Here is a 17,726-nt window from a genome sequence, read left to right as displayed (position 1 = left end):
TACGATAGGGAAAGAAACAAAAATAGAGAAAATTTGGAAAGTAATCAAAATAATGAATGGTATTAAAAGAGAGTTTGACTATCCTGTTCTAAAAATAGATGATACAAACGTAATAAGAGATGAAGATAAAGTTGAAATATTGGCAAGAACATTCAGTAAAATTCATAGTTCAAATAATATTAGTGAAAATGGAAGAAAAGGTAGAGAAAATACAAAAATTAAATATAAAGATTTTATACAGAGCGGTGAAGAAACAAATAATTTGTTAAATGTTGAGTTTACAAAAACGGAATTGAACAATGCACTTAAAAAGACAAAAAACACAGCACCAGGTAAAGACCAAATCTGGTATAGAATGATAGGGCAACTTAGTGAAAAATCTAAAGATATAATATTACACCTATATAATAAAATTTGGGAGGAGGGAAAATTACCGTTGAGCTGGAAGGAATCAATTATTATACCAATAGCCAAACCAGGGAAAGATCATTCAAACCCAGAAAACTACAGACCAATAGCCTTAACATCTAATTTATGTAAAATAATGGAAAAAATGATTAATAATAGACTAGTATATTATCTAAATAGTAAAGGATATATATCAAAATATCAAAGTGGTTTTCGAAAAGGGAGGAGCACTAACGATCCAACGCTCTGTTTAGAGCACGAAATTAGAAGAGCACAAGTAAATAAAGAAAGTGTAGTGGCTATATTCTTTGATATAGAAAAGGCATATGACATGATGTGGGTGGATGGATTATTAATTAAATTATACAAGATTGGTATTAAAGGGAGAATATTTAAATGGATTAAAGACTTTTTAACAGGTAGGAAAATACAAGTTAGAATAGGAGAAACTACCTCAGGAAAATATAAAGTAGAAAATGGAACTCCACAGGGGAGTATTATAAGTCCACTTTTGTTCTCAATTATGATAAACGATGTATTTAAAGATATTGAAAAAGACATGGGGTGTTCACTATTTGCAGATGATGGAGCTGTTTGGAAACGAGGGAAAAATGTTGATTTTATTGTTAAAAAATTACAAAAGGTTATTATTGAAATAGAGAAATGGGCGTTGCAATGGGGATTTAAATTCTCAGTTGATAAAACAAAAGTAATGTTATTTACTCAGAAAAAAATAAACAAGGAAATAAAATTAAAATTATATAAACAAGAGTTAGAGCAGGTAAAGTGTATAAAATTTTTAGGATTATGGTTTGATGAAAAATTAAAATGGCATATACATATACAAAAAGTTGTTGATAAATGTAAGAAAATCTTGAATATTTTGAGATGTTTGGCTGGCAGTGACTGGGGAGCAGATAGGAAATCACTAAAACAGATTTACACAAGTATGATAAGATCCAACATAGACTTTGGTTGTTTAGTTTACGGTTCAGCAGCTAAAACACATCTAACCAAATTAGACATTATCCAACATCAGGCACTAAGATTATGTACTGGAGCATTTAAAACCACACCAACAGCAGCATTAGAAATAGAAATGGGAGAAATGCCATTAGATTTAAGAAGAACAAAATTAGAAATCAATTACTGGTTAAATTTACAAGGAAATAAAGGGGATCACCCAACTTTGGACATTTTAAATCCATGCTGGGAAAAAGAAAAGAAAGAAATGAGGAGTTTTGGATGGACAATTGAAAATAAAATTAAAAAATTTAAAATGAATAGTTTAGAAATGAGTCAAACAACACCAATATCAATTATACCTCCCTGGATTCTACCAGAAGCAACAGTAGATATGTCACTAATGGAAAAGAAACAAGATAAATCGTACACGGTAGATATCAATTTAGTACAGTTATATTTAGACAGCTATTATCAATATATTCAAATTTATACCGATGCATCAAAAATAACTGAGAAATTAGGAATAGCATTTGTAGTACCAGAATTCAATATAAAAATAGGAAAACGGATTACAGATGGATTATCAGTATACACAGGAGAAATGTTGGCAATATTATTAGCATTACAATGGGTAGAAGATATAAAACCGTTAAAATCAGTCATTTGTTCAGATTCAAGCTCCGCATTGTTAAGTTTAAAAAATAACCAAACAGATAGTAGGATGGACATTTTATTAGAAATAAATCATACACTGTTCAGAATACGAAACATGGGGCTGATAGTTACATTTGTGTGGGTTCCAGCACATATTGGGGTAGAAGGAAACGAGTGGGCAGATAAAATGGCAAAAAGGGCAATTAAACATTCTATTAGTTTTATAGTTAAAATAAGTAAATCAGAAGGAAAGAGTATTATTAAAGAGAAACTTATGGAAATTTGGCAAAAAAGGTGGGATGAAGATAAAACAGGAAGATGGTTTTATAAAATTCAGAAGATGGTAGGAGAAAGAAGAAATGGAAGAAGAAATAGAAAGGAGGAAAGAGTGATAACAAGGTTAAGATTTGGTCATACAGGACTTAATTATACACTTTTTAAAATACAAAAACATAAAACGGGCAAATGTGATTTCTGTGATAAATATGAAACCATAGAACATGTTATATTAGACTGTCATAAATATGAAAGAGAGAGAAGATATATGAGAAGAGAGTTTGAAGACATTAAGGAGAAGGTTAATTTATTAGATATACTGAGGAAAAATTTAGGGAGTAAACACATACAAATAATTATTCGTTTTCTAAAGAAAACGAAATTATTCCATAGAATTTAATTATAGTAAGTGTGTTTGTGAGTGAAGGAATGATATACAAAGCTGTGCACAAATTTGTTTATATTTTTAAGTGTGAATGTGTAAATGTATGTTTAGAAGAAGTTAGGGTAGAATATATCAGGATAAATATTTAAACCATCACGAACCACACTCCATACCAGTAAGTGGCGGTAATGCTACTAACAGTTTGTTGCCAACCGCCATAAAACACGAGAAGAAGAAGAAGAAGAAGAAGAAGAAGAAGAAGAAGAAGAAGACAACCTTTTGAAACTGCACTACTCTACCCAATGATAATTTCTTGCCGTCGTTCCAACCTCCGACCAACAGGTGGCAACAGCGTGCGCTCCGCGGTGACTTCTTGCCTCAAACTGATGATGTGTCGAGAAATGACTCTGACTTCCGCGTCGCTGCTGTGTACAGTTGTGATTGGAACAATGGACATATGACGGGTTATTTATCACTTACTACGGGAACTAGATATCGCAAACTTGTATGTTCGTGTATATAGCTTAAAACTGGAGCACCGGCTGAAAGATTTGAATTAAAACACTAAGAAAATTAAGCTAGCCTTGCTGCTAGCCAGCTGGGCAGGAGGTCTGTCAAAGGCAGTTTTGAGGAAAATGGATATCCTCTGCGACATAGTTCAAGCTCTTTTCGCCTTGGCAGCTCTTGGTTTTATTGTGGTGAGTAATATCTGACAGTGATATAATTCATTATGTTTAGAAAGGGATGAAAGCGCGAAACCAAGTGCAGGCCAAACGCATCCTACAGTTTTTCTACCTTGAATGGATGCTATATTTTGAGACTGAGTCTTGCTGAAGCTTTTATCTTGATAAATGCATTGAGTCTTAAGTGGCTATGAAATAGGAAATAAATAGAAACTAAAATAAATACTTTACTTGGGTGGAAAAACTTTACCTCGTGTTGCATCACTCTTAGTATACTTGCAATATTCATATAGTTGGTTCAGGCGAAAGCTGATATAAATTTGTTTTTCTAAATGAGTTGGAAAAGCTAAATAGACTCTCTAAAACTGTGTTATGGTAGGAACTATCTTTGCTTCATTAGCCAGGTTTATACCTGGAAATAGGTGCTATAATTTACAATTTGCATCATGGCCAAATCATTTATTGAATCGCCAAGAACAATGCATGAATAATAATAATAAAAACTGTGTGCAGCTGGTTTGTACGTTATAGCTTCAGAAATTCCAGTGAAGCCCATCCAATGGTTAGAATCCAGCTTCAGAATAATATTGCCACCAGTGCAGAGCTTGCTTAGAAATGGCAGCAGGCAGGTTTGAGTGTTGGTCTGTACTTATTGAAGCATGTTTTGGACTGTTGGAGATATCTGTGACCAAAAGGACTGCTCGGTAATGACAATGTGAATACCACCACAAGTCCTATCAATGTCTTAATGCAAAGTGATAACCAAGGTGCTTAGAAATAAAATATAAAACAAACAAATGGGTCCATGTCCTGAAAAGCCCCCTAACCGTAATCCGATTTAGAACCAAATATGTTTTCATTAACTTGATGTATTACATAATCATCAATGCAGTTAACTGTGTAAAAATAAACATCAATCCATTACTTAACTTTTGGGCACAGCTATAGATTTGATCCAAGCATTTCAACAAATCTGTTTCCTAATTTTTGATTAGCTTTAATCAAGTTTAGATCCCTGGAGAATTTAGTCATACGTGCTCATTTTCCTCCATTTTGTCAATACATCCTATTACAATCAAAGCTTTGTGGTTTCAGTTTTTGACCAACTACAACCTTAAAAACTAAACCCAGTAATGTCTGGCAAGTGTATGGTGAACCACTTGTTTCTGGTGTCTCTGATATCTTTCTAACAATAATATTTAATTTGGTACAAAATAAACATAGAGCTTAAACATTGAATAATTGGTGCTTTCAGTTCTTTACACTTACCTAAGAGTTAGAGAGAAGGGACATTGAAAATCTAAGCAGTAAAGCAAAGGGATGAGATTAACTGTCATTAAAATCCCCTTTTAGGTTCTTTTGGTCGCACATCTGACTGCAGAGATGGTGAACCTGACACGGCATGAGGATGAAAAGTACTTCATCACAGCCACAGGAGAGAGGAAACCCTTCCCAAGCCTGCATGACCCATTTTCCAGAGAGCTTACTGTAGTGGTACCCGCTTACAATGAGGAACTCCGAAGTAAGTATCCACTGGTTTTCTGCAAGGATTTTCTTTAGTGTAGTAATAGAGAATTTGGGACAACAGGCTGTAGGGGTTGATTAACTTCCAGTTTTCTTTCAAAATAACTTGCAGATTTTAATAACTTTTAAATAATTAGACTTACTCTAAAATAACAAACACCAATCAAAGAGTCAAACTTTGCCTCTGATATCTGATGTCACGATGAACCCACAGAAAGTGAATGGACTTCCATGTTTGTTTGTTTTTTATCTCAGTGCCTGTGATGCTTGATGAAGCAATGCAGTACTTGGAAAACAGACAAGTGAGTACTAAGCTTGGTAGATGTAATCAGATGAAAAGTTTTATTGTACTTTTTGATGTATAGTTCAATCTTATTTTTACCTTTTTGTTGCTACATCAATTTTTCACTGTATATTTCGGTCGATACATAATTTTTAAAAAATTATTACAGCATACATCTTACCCATTTAAGCCTTTGTTGTACTACTGCACATTTTATGTTGATTCAGAGACAGCAAGGGTCTTAACCAAACAATATTTTTAAAGATCATATAAGAATCTGAACAATTTGTACATTATTTCTCATCTGTGGGTGATAATCATCTAGAAGCTCATTTCAGGAAATTATTTCCAACAGCTACCACTAGGTGGAAGCATTGATCCATTTAAAGCATCTGTGTGATAGAAACCCTTCTCATTATCAACCTGCAGAAACAAAACCCTTCTTTCACCTATGAGGTCATTGTTGTTGATGATGGAAGCAAAGACAAAACCACCGAGGTAATGGTTTTAATCTTTTATATACATATGTGTGTGTGTGTCCCCTACTCCATTTTTTCAGCAATACAGCTAACAGATTATTTCTTTTTTGTGATATTTTGCCAGGTTGCTTTGCAGTACACTAACAAATACAGTGCAGATAAAGTGAGGGTCCTGATGCTCGTGAAGAACAGGGGGAAAGGAGGAGCTGTACGAATGGTGAGGCTGTGGATTGCAGGAGGATTTTTTTTCTGAAGTAAATTAGATGGCTGAATTTTGGGTTATCACTCATATTTCTGTCTCTTTTGCTTTGAAAGGGAACTTTGAGCTCCAGAGGGAAACTCATATTGATGGCAGATGCTGATGGAGCCACAAAGTTTGCAGACATTGAAAAAGTGGAGGCTGGGCTTAAAGAAGTCAACGCTGGACCAGTTAGACCTTTTTTTTTACTTTTTCTTTACTGTCTCATATAAATGTACACTTAAAAGTTGAAAGTACCATTGTTAAATTATATCTTGCAACGAGAAAGCCAAAATTTCCTTTAAGATGATTAATTCTCTTGTCCAGTTTTTTTTTATTCTCCTAAGGACAAGTAAAGGACAAAATAGGTTCAACTGCAAAAATATCTGTTCAAACTGATGATTAGTCCCTGAAACAAATTTTCCTTGGAACTAAAATATGTAAAACAGCATGGAGCCAATAGGAGAGGATGCATCATCCTTTAGTGCAGTGTTTCCCAACCAGGGGTACACATACCCCTACTGGTCCATGAGTGCATCTCAAAGAGTACATAAAAAATATTTTATTTCTTAGGTAACAAAATAGGGCTGGGGTCTGTTTTGCTTTGTGAGAACCCAACTAAAACATTAAACAAGCTTTTATCAACCAAAACGTAACTGTTTCTTTACTCTATATTTGAGTTCCATTTAGCTTTAACACACACCCAAACCAAGCAGAGGAACAGACTGGATGTAGAGAACAGTCTGAGATCAGCTGTTTTCACACATCTGAGGTATTGGAGCTCATCAAAGCAGCTCAGGTGTCTTGATGAAAACAAAGTTAAACTAATAATCTGATTAGTTTTTGTTATGTATTTTGTTCCCAAGAGCTCCAGTTTTATTCTGTAAATATAGGTTTATACTTTTATTTAATTTTTCGTATTTATTGATTCCTTAATAGCTTCCAGGTAACATATTTATGCGGTTTTTTATTCAAGATATAAAGCAAAAATTGCCTAAGAATGAAATGCTCAAGTTAAAAGATTAAGTAAATTAGTTTTAATTTTAGAATCAGTTATTGTACCTTTGAAGTTTTGACAATCATAAATACTTTTGTCTTAGAAAAAATGCCCAAAAGGTACACGCTTCAAAAAAGGTTGGGAAACACTGCTTTAGTGGATCAAATACTGAATGTCAGGTTTTTAGCCAACAGTTCTATTAGAATCACCTCTTTGCTTCCCAAATTATGTGTACAAGTGATCATATATTTTTAAATCAAACAAATTGTAACATTATCGGCTTTATGAGAGCCTGATAGTCTTAAAGAGCCTCTTGATCAGATTTGGGAAGGTTTGCTGTTTCAAGTGATAAAGAAAGTGAATGTTTACCTGCATCAGTCGACTTTCAGCTCGACAAGCTGCGTCAATAACAATCCTCTCCTGTGGTCGATGTTACTGAATTAAAAAATTCTAAAAGCTGGTTCTTTCAGTTTAAGCTACCCTATTAGTCAACAGAACATTCCAAAGACGTAAATTTGGTCATCTATTTATCTTTGTTTATAACAGTTTGTTGTTCAAGGTAATGTCCCGTCACACACAGTGATGTCAGCTCGGCTCCTTAAATATGAAAAATTTACTGTAACGGCGGGAGAGCTAGAGAGATTATTCAAAAGCAGCTAGATACAGTAAACCTTTGAAAAGGAGCACAGAAATGTTTCACAATGTAACCAAATCAAATAGAATATAATGGTCATTAGTTTAGACTTATTTGGCTTAAACAAAGGTTACATAATATAAGTACCAGAAATGTGGCCAGATGAACATTTTAAGAGGGCTTTTCCAAATCCTGAATCAATGCTGCTCTTGATATAAAGTTTTTAAAGAAATACATTTTTGCAATGAAAGAAAAGTAAATGTTATACCCTAAAATATATATATATTTTTTTCTCCAGGAGAACTTGGCCATTTCCTGCGGTTCCAGAGCTCATCTAGAAAAAGACTCTGTTGCTCAGGTAATATTTTTTTCATAAAGCTTTAAAAACTAGTGTCTATTCTAAGCATTGACTAACCAAATGTTTTCCTCCTCAGCGATCTGTGTTTCGTACATTCCTCATGTATGGCTTCCACTTCCTGGTTTGGTTCTTCTGTGTGAGGGGAATCAAAGACACACAGTGTGGCTTTAAGCTTTTTACACGAGAGGCTGCTCTCAAGACCTTCTCCTCTCTCCATGTAGAGCGATGGTAAGGATCTGCAAATCGTATGATAAAGTTTCCCTAATGGTTCTGTTTCTTAGCTTAGAAATGCTGTTTTTACAAGGCATTTCTAAGCTAAGTAGCTTAGCTACAGCACAATGCTACCATTGCCATGTTTCACAGTGGAAGAAATGCATTTGCTTGTATTTCTTTTCCCAAATGAGGACTTTCTTATTTCCATTCCAAAATGAGTCCAGGTTTATGTGATATCTGCTAATAGGTGCCTTGTCAACAGATCTTGATAACTGAGCAGAGTCGAATACTGGCCTTTTTGCTGCCTCTCTGATTAATCTTGTTTACTCAAGTGGTCTGTTTAGGTTGGCAGATATGTTTTGGCAGGTTTGCTATTCCCATATTTCTGGTAATGAACTAGACAGTGCTTTATAGCTTGTTGAAAACTCTGGATATTGTTTTATAAACAAAACTCCTTTAAACGTTTACACAAATTTTTCTCTGACCTGTCTGCTATGTCTATGGTCTCTTTTTGCTTGTAAATGTTTTAGAAGAGTGTATAATTTTCTTTGCAGTTCAGAGCTAAGAGGTGATTTATTTTGTTCTGCTACATAAAATCAAAATAAGAAGCATTAAGTTTGTTGTTGAAACGTAAATAAATAAAAAGTTCCAGCCCAGTGCTTATAATAGTGCTGCAAGGCACTGTTGGTCTATCCTTTGTTGAACTTTTTTTTAAATGTTTCAAATGTATCTTGTAATATCAGTAAAGCAAATATGATCATGGTGGTCTAAGGGAGGCTTTTAAACATTTATTTATAAGGAAATCTAAATGGGTAACTTTGTAACTCTTGTTTTAAGAAATATGTACCTTAGGGATGGGAATCGAAAACCGGTTCCTGTTAAGAACCGGTTCCGTATTTTCCGATTCCATGGCATCGTTTGGCAGCTCGCTGAACGATTCTTTTTTCGATTCCCGCAGCGCCAGAGCCTAGAGCGCCGGCTCTGGGGAGCACGACTTACGTCACGTTTTTTACGCAAGTTACGTACGTTACGCAAGTTACGCAAGTTGGAAGAACTATTCGAGGAGGAAGACAACGAGCTGCGGTCACTTTGTGAATCAAAGCTCCGTCTTTCCTTAGCCCAGAGGGTAGATCAGGAAATCCAGCTCTATAAAAGCTTGCCCTCCATCCCCTGCAGGGATAGCGCCACACTGTGGTGGTGGAACAAGCAAGATACGCTGCCCTTGCTATCTGGACTGGCTGAAAACTACCTCTGTGTGCAGGCTTCCTCCACCCCATCTGAGAGGGTGTTCTCCACGGCTGGAGACACCATAAGCCCTGAAAGATCCTGTATCCTTCCAGAAAAAGCAGATATGCTCATCTTTCTGCAAAAGAACTGTTAATTTTCCCTACTACTGTTTTATAATTAGTATTTTTTTTTATTTAAAATAGGTTATTATCCCATCATTTGTTATTAGACATTGTTGGTTATTAAGTTTGTTCTTGTATATTTATTTTTCATTTAAACACAGATGTTACTCCAGTTTCACATTTCCTGTGGACGTCTTGATCTTGTTGAGTTTGTAAGATTGTGCAATAGCTAAGTAAACAAAGTTGACTCTGATAATCAAACTGTTTGTTCTCCTTTTCCCCCCAAATTGGAATCGAAAAAAAGAATCGATAAAGAATCGAATCGTTTCATAGAATCGAAAAGGGAATCGGAATCGTGAAAATCTTTTCAATTCCCAACCCTAATGTACCTAACTCAAAGTGTTTTCTGTAATATCAAAAATAGTATGCACCATTTCTTGTGCCCATTTTGAACTCTAGTAGTGACAACAGCAGACGTCTACGTTAAAATCCTAATAAATCAAGCATAAAAACAAGCGCTTACCTTCTGCTTTCACCTTCTACATCATTTTTTACCCTTTTTTATTTTATGTTGCTGTTGTAAAACCTGACTTAAATGAGGAACCCCTCCTCTGTACTAATCTTTTTTTTTTTTTTCCATTCTTAGGGCTTTTGATGTAGAGCTCCTCTACATTGCCCAGTGTTTTAAAATCCCCATAGCGGAAGTGGCAGTGAACTGGACTGAGATAGCAGGTTTGTTTGTAATGGAATAGTTCGACTTGTCTTCAACTTTTAGCAACAGGAGAAATTAAAATTGCCTTTGCTTTTGTTGTCAGCCTGCAAACCACCAGAGTTTACAGTTTGAATTAAAGATGGTTTCAGTTAAATATAAATGGCTTTGTTCTTTCAGGGTCCAAACTGGTCCCATTTTGGAGCTGGCTTCAGATGGGTCGGGATCTGATTTTCATCCGCCTGCGCTACATCACTGGAGCCTGGAAACTGCAATCGCCACATAAGACTGATTAGCCAGTCGGACAAGTCGTCGTGTGATAGAGACGAACTTTTATAGGACCATGGAGCCTTACAGCAAAGAAAGGAGCATTCTGTGTCTGTGCTTCACCATAATCATCAGGAAGAAATAGTAAATCCCTAAAATCAGTTGTCTTTCCAATGAATATTGGAAAGGCGATAATGACCCAGCTAGTGGTTCCTGATGGTTCTGCCTTTCTATGTGGATGCTGGCTTTTTGTGGCCACTGTTACACATGCATTTCTGTTGCCACAGCAAAAGGAATGTCTGACTGATCATGTACTGGGGTCTGAGATCAACATGTGAGGATTCTGTGTGATTGTTAAAAGAAGGAATAAATGTGCTGAATGACTTAAAACAGAATAAAACAAAAATTATCAATGCAGAGACTGATTTCACCATCCGCATTACATCTTCACTGCGTAACTGGACAGATATTGTTTTTTTTACATTTAGAAAGTTTAAGGATGAGTTGGGGCTAATAAAAACTAGAAACTCAAATTTTAGAAAATTAGAATATCTTTGGTATAGATATTGAAAGCTAAAAAAAAGCTGGCTGTTCAGTTAGTTTTATTCAGGCTCGTTAATCGAAAGTACTGAAGGAAAAGGGGCTGACTTAGTCCTGTAAACGATTGTGCAGCAAAGCCTGTTTATGAGCATGGTGAAGATTCGTGCAACATGGACACGAGTCAGAGCTTCAAGAGTCCCCAAACACCCATAAAGACATGAAATGCACTTTTAAACCAAATAATGTTAAGATATTTATCTTTTCTATTTGGAAAAAGAGCAGAAACTTTTTCTAAAAGTTGCAGGGAAGAGTGAAGAGGCAGTAGGAGGATTCGGTGATGATGTGGGGATTCAAGTCATCTCCTGCTGTTCATCCTGTTTAATCCAATCAAAAGTCAGTGCAGATGTGTACTGGAAATTTAGAGCGACTCCTTGCTATTTTTTTTTTTGCTGAGAATCTTTATGGAGATGCTAGTTTTTGTTTTTGAGTATCAGTTGGGTTTGCCTGAATTGTGAGAAGTGTTGGTGTTGCTTTACTTCGTTGACAAGCAAACCAGTCTGGCCTAAAGCTCGAAGAGTCAAAGGAGTAAAGGAAACGAAAGAGGAAGATGGAGACACCAGATGCAACCGTGCAGATGAGCTGAAGGGTTCTTTTATGGAACCTTGGTTTCCTGAGCAGAACCCCTGGCTGAACATCTCAACATTCAGGCCTCTTGACATGTATTTGGTGCATGTACTGTGCATTATGTGAAGTATTAAAACCAATTTTAACATTGGTCTTAAATTCTCTAATGAAAGAAATTTTTCGTTTGCAATATAATTGTATCACTTTTCAATCATAAAATGATTCTTAAGAGTATAAGCACATATATGAACCTGAGAAACACAAAATCCTGTTTAAATATCTTATTCATTACAAAACAAAACCAACTTTTAAAGCATCCCTTTTTGAGATATAGAAATGTCGAACATTTACCCCCATCTCACATTTACAAATAAATAAACCTGTCATGATGGTCCACAAATATTTTTGGAAAACCTGTCGACTGTCATGAAAAAGGATGAAACTTTTGGTGTGTGTCCTGTTTGATTTAGTCTAAAACTTACAAATCATCTCTAAAGTAGAACCTCATCCTGTCAAAAATGGAAGCGGGGTCCAGGGGCCATGTGTGAATAATACTTAGGAATGAAACAAAACCAGAGTTACAGTCTAATTTCTGTTTAGGTTATGCAGCAGGACAATGATTTCAAAGTATTCAGACAAAGGCTATTTAGATGGGGAAGAAATCAGGATAATTGTGTGGCCCATGTTATAATCTGGACTAAATCATATTAGGGTGTGTCCTTCGAAATGCCAAATTTAAAGTCACCGGCTTAGTAAATGACATATTACACTTGTTTTAGCTATAGGTTTCTGAGGTACTTTTTTTTTTACATAAAAAAGAACTGAATTCTACACAGTAAATAACAGTGTGTTATGTCCCCTGCACTTTTTCAAACATCTGTTTAGTCCCCTGCAAGTTTTACTGTCCAAAAACAATCTTACGCTTCAGTACACAGACATCCGTGCACCACTACACTGAAAAAAATAATGCAACCCTTTTTTTGGCATTCACTTTATGATATTTAGTTACTTTAACACAATTTTTTCATGTTAACAGGGTAGTAGAATTAAAAACAATTGTGTTAAAGTAAGTAAATATGATTGAGTAAATGCCAAAAGCAGTTGCATTCTTTATTTTAGTGACAAAGTGGGAAACCGCAGCCCAAGCTGAAGCCCACTTCCCAGAGTTTAGTCCACCCACGTGCTCCTGATTGGCCCTCCGTCTTTTCTTGTGTGATCTGCTGTCACCACTGTCACTCCTGTGAAGCTCACTTTACAAACATCTGATGCACCACTGAATCAGGTCTGTGATTGGATGGTCAAACACGCTGAAGATACTCATATTAAAAAATACTTGTCCCCCCCACTTTGGAAATCAAAATTTCATCCACAAAAGTAACACTTTTTTTGTTTTTCATATATAGTGTAGATGAAATAGCCTATATCCCCTTTTTTATTTGTTCCATCATCCACATGTTGACATTTAGTAGATGAAATAAAAAGCGTGTTTGCGTTTTTTATGAGATGAACCTTAATAATAATGTATTTTCTTTCCTTAGCCTTAGGTCTGGGGGCCCCATGGAGCCCCGGGGAGCGCTTCCTGTTTGTGTCCTCCCTGTCTTCCCTTTGTACAACCAGACAAGACACAGGCGGTGAATCATTATCATTCACACAGTTCTTGCTTCCTGTCTCTGAAATCAGCTCTTGGGGAAAGAGAGAGAGAGATAAAAAAGATAAAAAAAGATAAATAAATAAAAAACACATATTGGCTGTGGGATGCAACTCTGCTTCCTCTACTTGAACCCCTTGGAAACACAGTTTTTTTTTATTTATTATTAGGTATCTGTGTTCCACTACAGGTAGGCCATTACACAGCCGTGTATATTTATGAGCGGGTCTCCAGAAATTCTTCGCCTAAAGCTGGCAGTATTGTTACGTCCCGCAGCAGTTGCTGTAAACTGTGAAAATGTCAAACTTGTAGACTCAGTGTCGCCAGCAGAGTCTGCGTCATTAACTGGACCGGTCACGGCACTCCCAATAAAAGCATCGTATCCATCCGCAATGGGAAATACCTCTGCGTGACTTCCAGCAGCGCGTGATCATACAGACTTCAATTAACTTATAAAAATGTCCCACTCTGGAGGAATTAATGGAGCAAGAGTGTAGGAAAACGAATTCCAATATTATCCTTCCTTTACAGCACAGGTGCGCTGTGTTTATGTCATCAAACATATGAGCAGATTGTTCAAGGATAGGCTACTATAATTGTATACATTTTGTAAATAGAGAAATCTTAACATTTCATCTCATATTTCTTTAAATGTTTACAAATGTATTAGTGATCTTATATCACTATTCCAGTAGCCTTGTATTAATAATATTGTTATTTACTACAGGATTTGCCTGTGGAAACTAAATTTTAGCCTGCAGATAGATATGACAATCCAGCTGTCCTAAAAACGAGCTAAATTAGCCTGGAACAGGTGTGATTGGTTGGTATGAATAATGAACGGGGGAGGTGAGGGGGGGCTGCTCAGAGCTCAGGTGGCACGCGCGCACCCGGTGCGCACAGAATCTGAAATCCTGTGAAAGTTCTGCGATGATGATGATGATGATGATGATGATGGGGAGGCGGAGGGATCCAGCACACAGGCGCTGCGGTTCCAGCCAGGCTGACGCCGCCGAGGCTGTGTGGCGCTCTGCTGTGTCTGCCGGAGGAGCGGAGCCACTGAGCGCCTGAAAACCTGCGTCAATGAAAGAAAATATGGACACGCAGCACCGGAAACACTGTCTGTTGGACTTCAAAATAAACTTATTGAACTGCAGTGTTTCCTAGCACGTTTTATGACTGTTTCAGCAGACCTAATTCAAATAGACCTTTGTACCATCAAGTGTTGCAGAAGCCTGTTAATTAGCCATACAGTCTGGTGCATGTGTTGCTTTAGAAAGGAGCTAATAGAGGCCTGTGGCCCCGTAAAACTGGCCTGTCATGGCCCCTGACAGAATGCTTCATAAATTTATGAAAAATAAATATGTTGACACAGAAACCATAAATGATAGATTCCTTGAAACAATTTCCTTTTCCAGTTTTTATCTGTTATATCTGAGGTTTCCAGTGCAGCAAATGCCTCTTTTGGTTCACTTAATATTTCAAATGTTGAACTATTGCAGTGTTTTTTGTTTCACTATTTTGTTTTGTGTCCCATGAAAAAAAAAAAAATGGCTTCACCTTGGTCCCCCAGGTACATTTGATCTAGAACAATCTAGAGTCAGATTTGTTCCGGCAAAGAGACGCCAAAATATGCAGGAGTCCCTGGAGAGCAGGGTTGCAAACATTAGAGAGCACTGCCCTCCTTAAGAAAAATACCCATTCAGGCTACTGAAATCAAAGTTCTGGAAAAGGCTTCATAGAAATATGTAAAATCTATGACAAATATGAAAACATTTTTGTGTGAAATTTGTGCAGGACCTATGTGTCTGAAGTAGTCGCATCACAAGCGGAATGTAACTGGCCCTGTTCTGAAAATACCTGCAGAAATTTAACTGCAATTTTTTTCTTAAGTATGGTAATACTTTAATTCAAGCATGTAGGTAAGACACCTGTCAGATGGAATTTGATTTGTTTAAAAAAAGAAAAGCAACCATTATCTTATTTCAAGAGCATAGTATCTAATTATCTTACTTCAAGGGCCATAATCATTCTTCTTTTGGCAGATCATCTTATTTATATAAATAAGAAATGTTTACCTTTTTTGGACCAGGTTTTTGCAGTGTAATACTAAATCTTCTTAAATACTTACATTTATTATGGTGATGCTGACAAATGAGACTAACTGATTTGTCCCGTAGAAAAAATTAACATTTCACCTTTAAAATGTATTTAAAACGACTATTTAAAAAAAATACTGATTGAGTTTTTGCTCACTTGATACATAAATAAAAAATGCTGGTCTTAAATTTCCCACAGAAACAGTCAAAAAGTCTTTTATAATCTTTTTTTTAATATAAATTTGATATACTTTATTTTGAAATACTCAAACAGGATGCACTTCAACTGTCAATTTCTTCCAACGTAACACACACACACCCAGACACAGCCCACTACAACACACACACACATTGCAGACAGAAACACACTTTCTGAACCTCAGCGCACCGGCTGGACGCGCTGCAGACGCGGAAAGCTCCACATCCTCAACTCTCGGTGCACTTGTTACAACAATAGGTGAGAATTAATTTAAAACAAACAAAAAAAAAAAACAATATTTGTGGAATTTGGGTTGATGTTCTAATTTTCTTTTAATATTACAATTTGATATGAAACTGCATCAGAGAAAAAAAACCGCAAATATAGTTATTGTTTTAAAAGTTGCGCAATATGTTCACCCTGACAACTTTTATACTGACTGCTTTGAAATTACCTTTCTTTAACACATTACAGAACTTCGAGATTTAATCCCGTCATTTAGAGGTCATATTTAGAGTCGATGTTATTGATTTCCACCAACTAAATTATTAGTTCTCAACGATCCTCATGCGTAAAGTAAAGGTGTGCGCGGAGAGGGTAAGGAACAGAAACCGGATTCTGCAGCGGCTCACAGACTGGATGCAGTGATAGTTAAAGGAAGCTGGCGTGTTTACTTTTTTGGGAAGGGGTGTACTGGTGATAAAGCTGCAGCTCTGAGGCTGCAGACTGTGTGACGCCAGGCTCCATAAAGCAGGGACGGACTGATGCAGTACCAAGCTTCTGCGCTTTTGCTGTCATTGTTAAAAAAAAAATAGAATCCTCAGCTGTTTGCTTGACTGTCATACTGCAGCCAAAGAACTGGTCATATTTCAACTGAATATGCACATGCAGTGTCTTTATAATGAGTCCAACATCTATCTGCTGAAATGTAGATCTATATGCCATGTTATGATAACACATTCCTTGATAATGACCTTGTTAAAAACAAATCCCACCTCAGTTTATTTATTTTTTTTTACCCCAAAAGATGCTTAATGTGCTGAAAGGCTGTAATCAGGATTGAAGTGAAAAAGCTGATAGTCTGAACCAAACAATGGAGAAAAGTAAGCAGAGAAGTTATAAACTTCTGCTTGTCTCTCAGATAATTCCAGTATAAATATTTTAGGGACCAGAAATCAAAATGTCTGTTATTGTGTTTCTGCACCTCGCTGTGGGCACTGGCGCAACATTCAGTGGCTATTTAGGCGGTTCAGAAAGATACAAACACAGGGACTGTGTGTCTGTCTCCCTCCCTGTCTCGCTCTCCCCCCTCCTGTTCTGTGATGTGTTCTGGCCAGACAGTAAGGCTCCTGGGCGTCAGTGGCATGATCATAGAAACGGAGGCCAGAAAGGACATTCCTCATTGTTGGTGAAACTAGAAATAAGCCTGGCCATCTTTGATTTCTCTGTTTTGTTAAGCATTTAATATTCCCCTTCTGAGAACAATATTGAGTAAGATGTAGGAGGTCATTATGATACAGATATGCACTATGTAGACCTGCTGATTGAGCCTTCTTATTATGGAAATCCAGCTACATATCCTGTTACTTTTTAGTACCTTGCAGAACATGTACCTTTATTTTTTCTTCTTGAAGCGGATGGAAGTGACATTGTCCTTTAATTTCTTTTACAAGTGTAAACTAAAAAGTATAGCATATATCTGCACTTGGTCCACTTCACTTTGGTACTCCTAAATAAAACAAATCTAAGAGAACTGTTCAATCAATCTTCCTAAAGTGGATAGCACATCTACAAATTTCCAAAGAAAACCAGGGGTCTGCCACCTCTGGCTGTGGAGTCTCGTACCCCAGTCACAAACTACTTCAGTCACCTTCCTCTGGCAGGAGGCTGCGGTCCATCAGGACCAAAACCTCACGCCACAAGAACAGTTTCTTCCCATCCGCTACCAATCTTATCAACAAGGCTCAGAGAGCCAGACACTGACACTGCCTCTCTCCCTCCCCCATTCAGGACCTAGAAGCTACATCAACGTAGCTATAGGTTCTGTATGTAGTATATATATATATATATATATATATATATATATATATATATATATATATATATATATATATATATATATATATATATATATATATATATATATATATATATATATATATATATATATATATGTATGTATGTAATTTGTCT

General features: G+C 36.3%; 1 protein-coding gene across 1 annotated transcript; it reads left to right on the top strand.

Annotated features, from left to right (window-relative positions):
- The first annotated feature begins 3,064 nt into the window (after positions 1-3,064).
- Positions 3,065-10,842, top strand: alg5 (ALG5 dolichyl-phosphate beta-glucosyltransferase). Its single transcript, XM_038278799.1, has 10 exons — positions 3,065-3,387; positions 4,726-4,894; positions 5,152-5,198; positions 5,609-5,677; positions 5,783-5,875; positions 5,974-6,087; positions 7,826-7,885; positions 7,962-8,113; positions 10,094-10,179; positions 10,337-10,842. The coding sequence occupies exons 1-10, from the start codon at positions 3,325-3,327 to the stop codon at positions 10,450-10,452; spliced, it is 969 nt and encodes a 322-aa protein (XP_038134727.1). The 5' UTR covers positions 3,065-3,324; the 3' UTR covers positions 10,453-10,842.
- Positions 10,843-17,726: the final 6,884 nt, after the last annotated feature.

This window comes from Cyprinodon tularosa, unplaced genomic scaffold (genome assembly GCF_016077235.1).
Source record: "Cyprinodon tularosa strain WSP-4 unplaced genomic scaffold, ASM1607723v1 ctg144, whole genome shotgun sequence".
Classification (NCBI taxonomy): Eukaryota; Metazoa; Chordata; class Actinopteri; order Cyprinodontiformes; family Cyprinodontidae; genus Cyprinodon; species Cyprinodon tularosa.
This window is presented reverse-complemented; position numbering and strand designations above follow the sequence as displayed.

What these genes read in the sequence shown, in the direction of transcription:
- alg5 (XM_038278799.1), top strand. Translation starts at nt 3,325, where the DNA reads ATGGATATCCTCTGCGACATAGTTCAAGCTCTTTTCGCCTTGGCAGCT. An exon ending in GCAAAGACAAAACCACCGAG is followed by an intron (nt 5,678 to 5,782) that starts GTAATGGTTTTA and finishes ATATTTTGCCAG; the next exon opens with GTTGCTTTGCAGTACACTAA. An exon ending in TCTCTCCATGTAGAGCGATG is followed by an intron (nt 8,114 to 10,093) that starts GTAAGGATCTGC and finishes TTCCATTCTTAG; the next exon opens with GGCTTTTGATGTAGAGCTCC.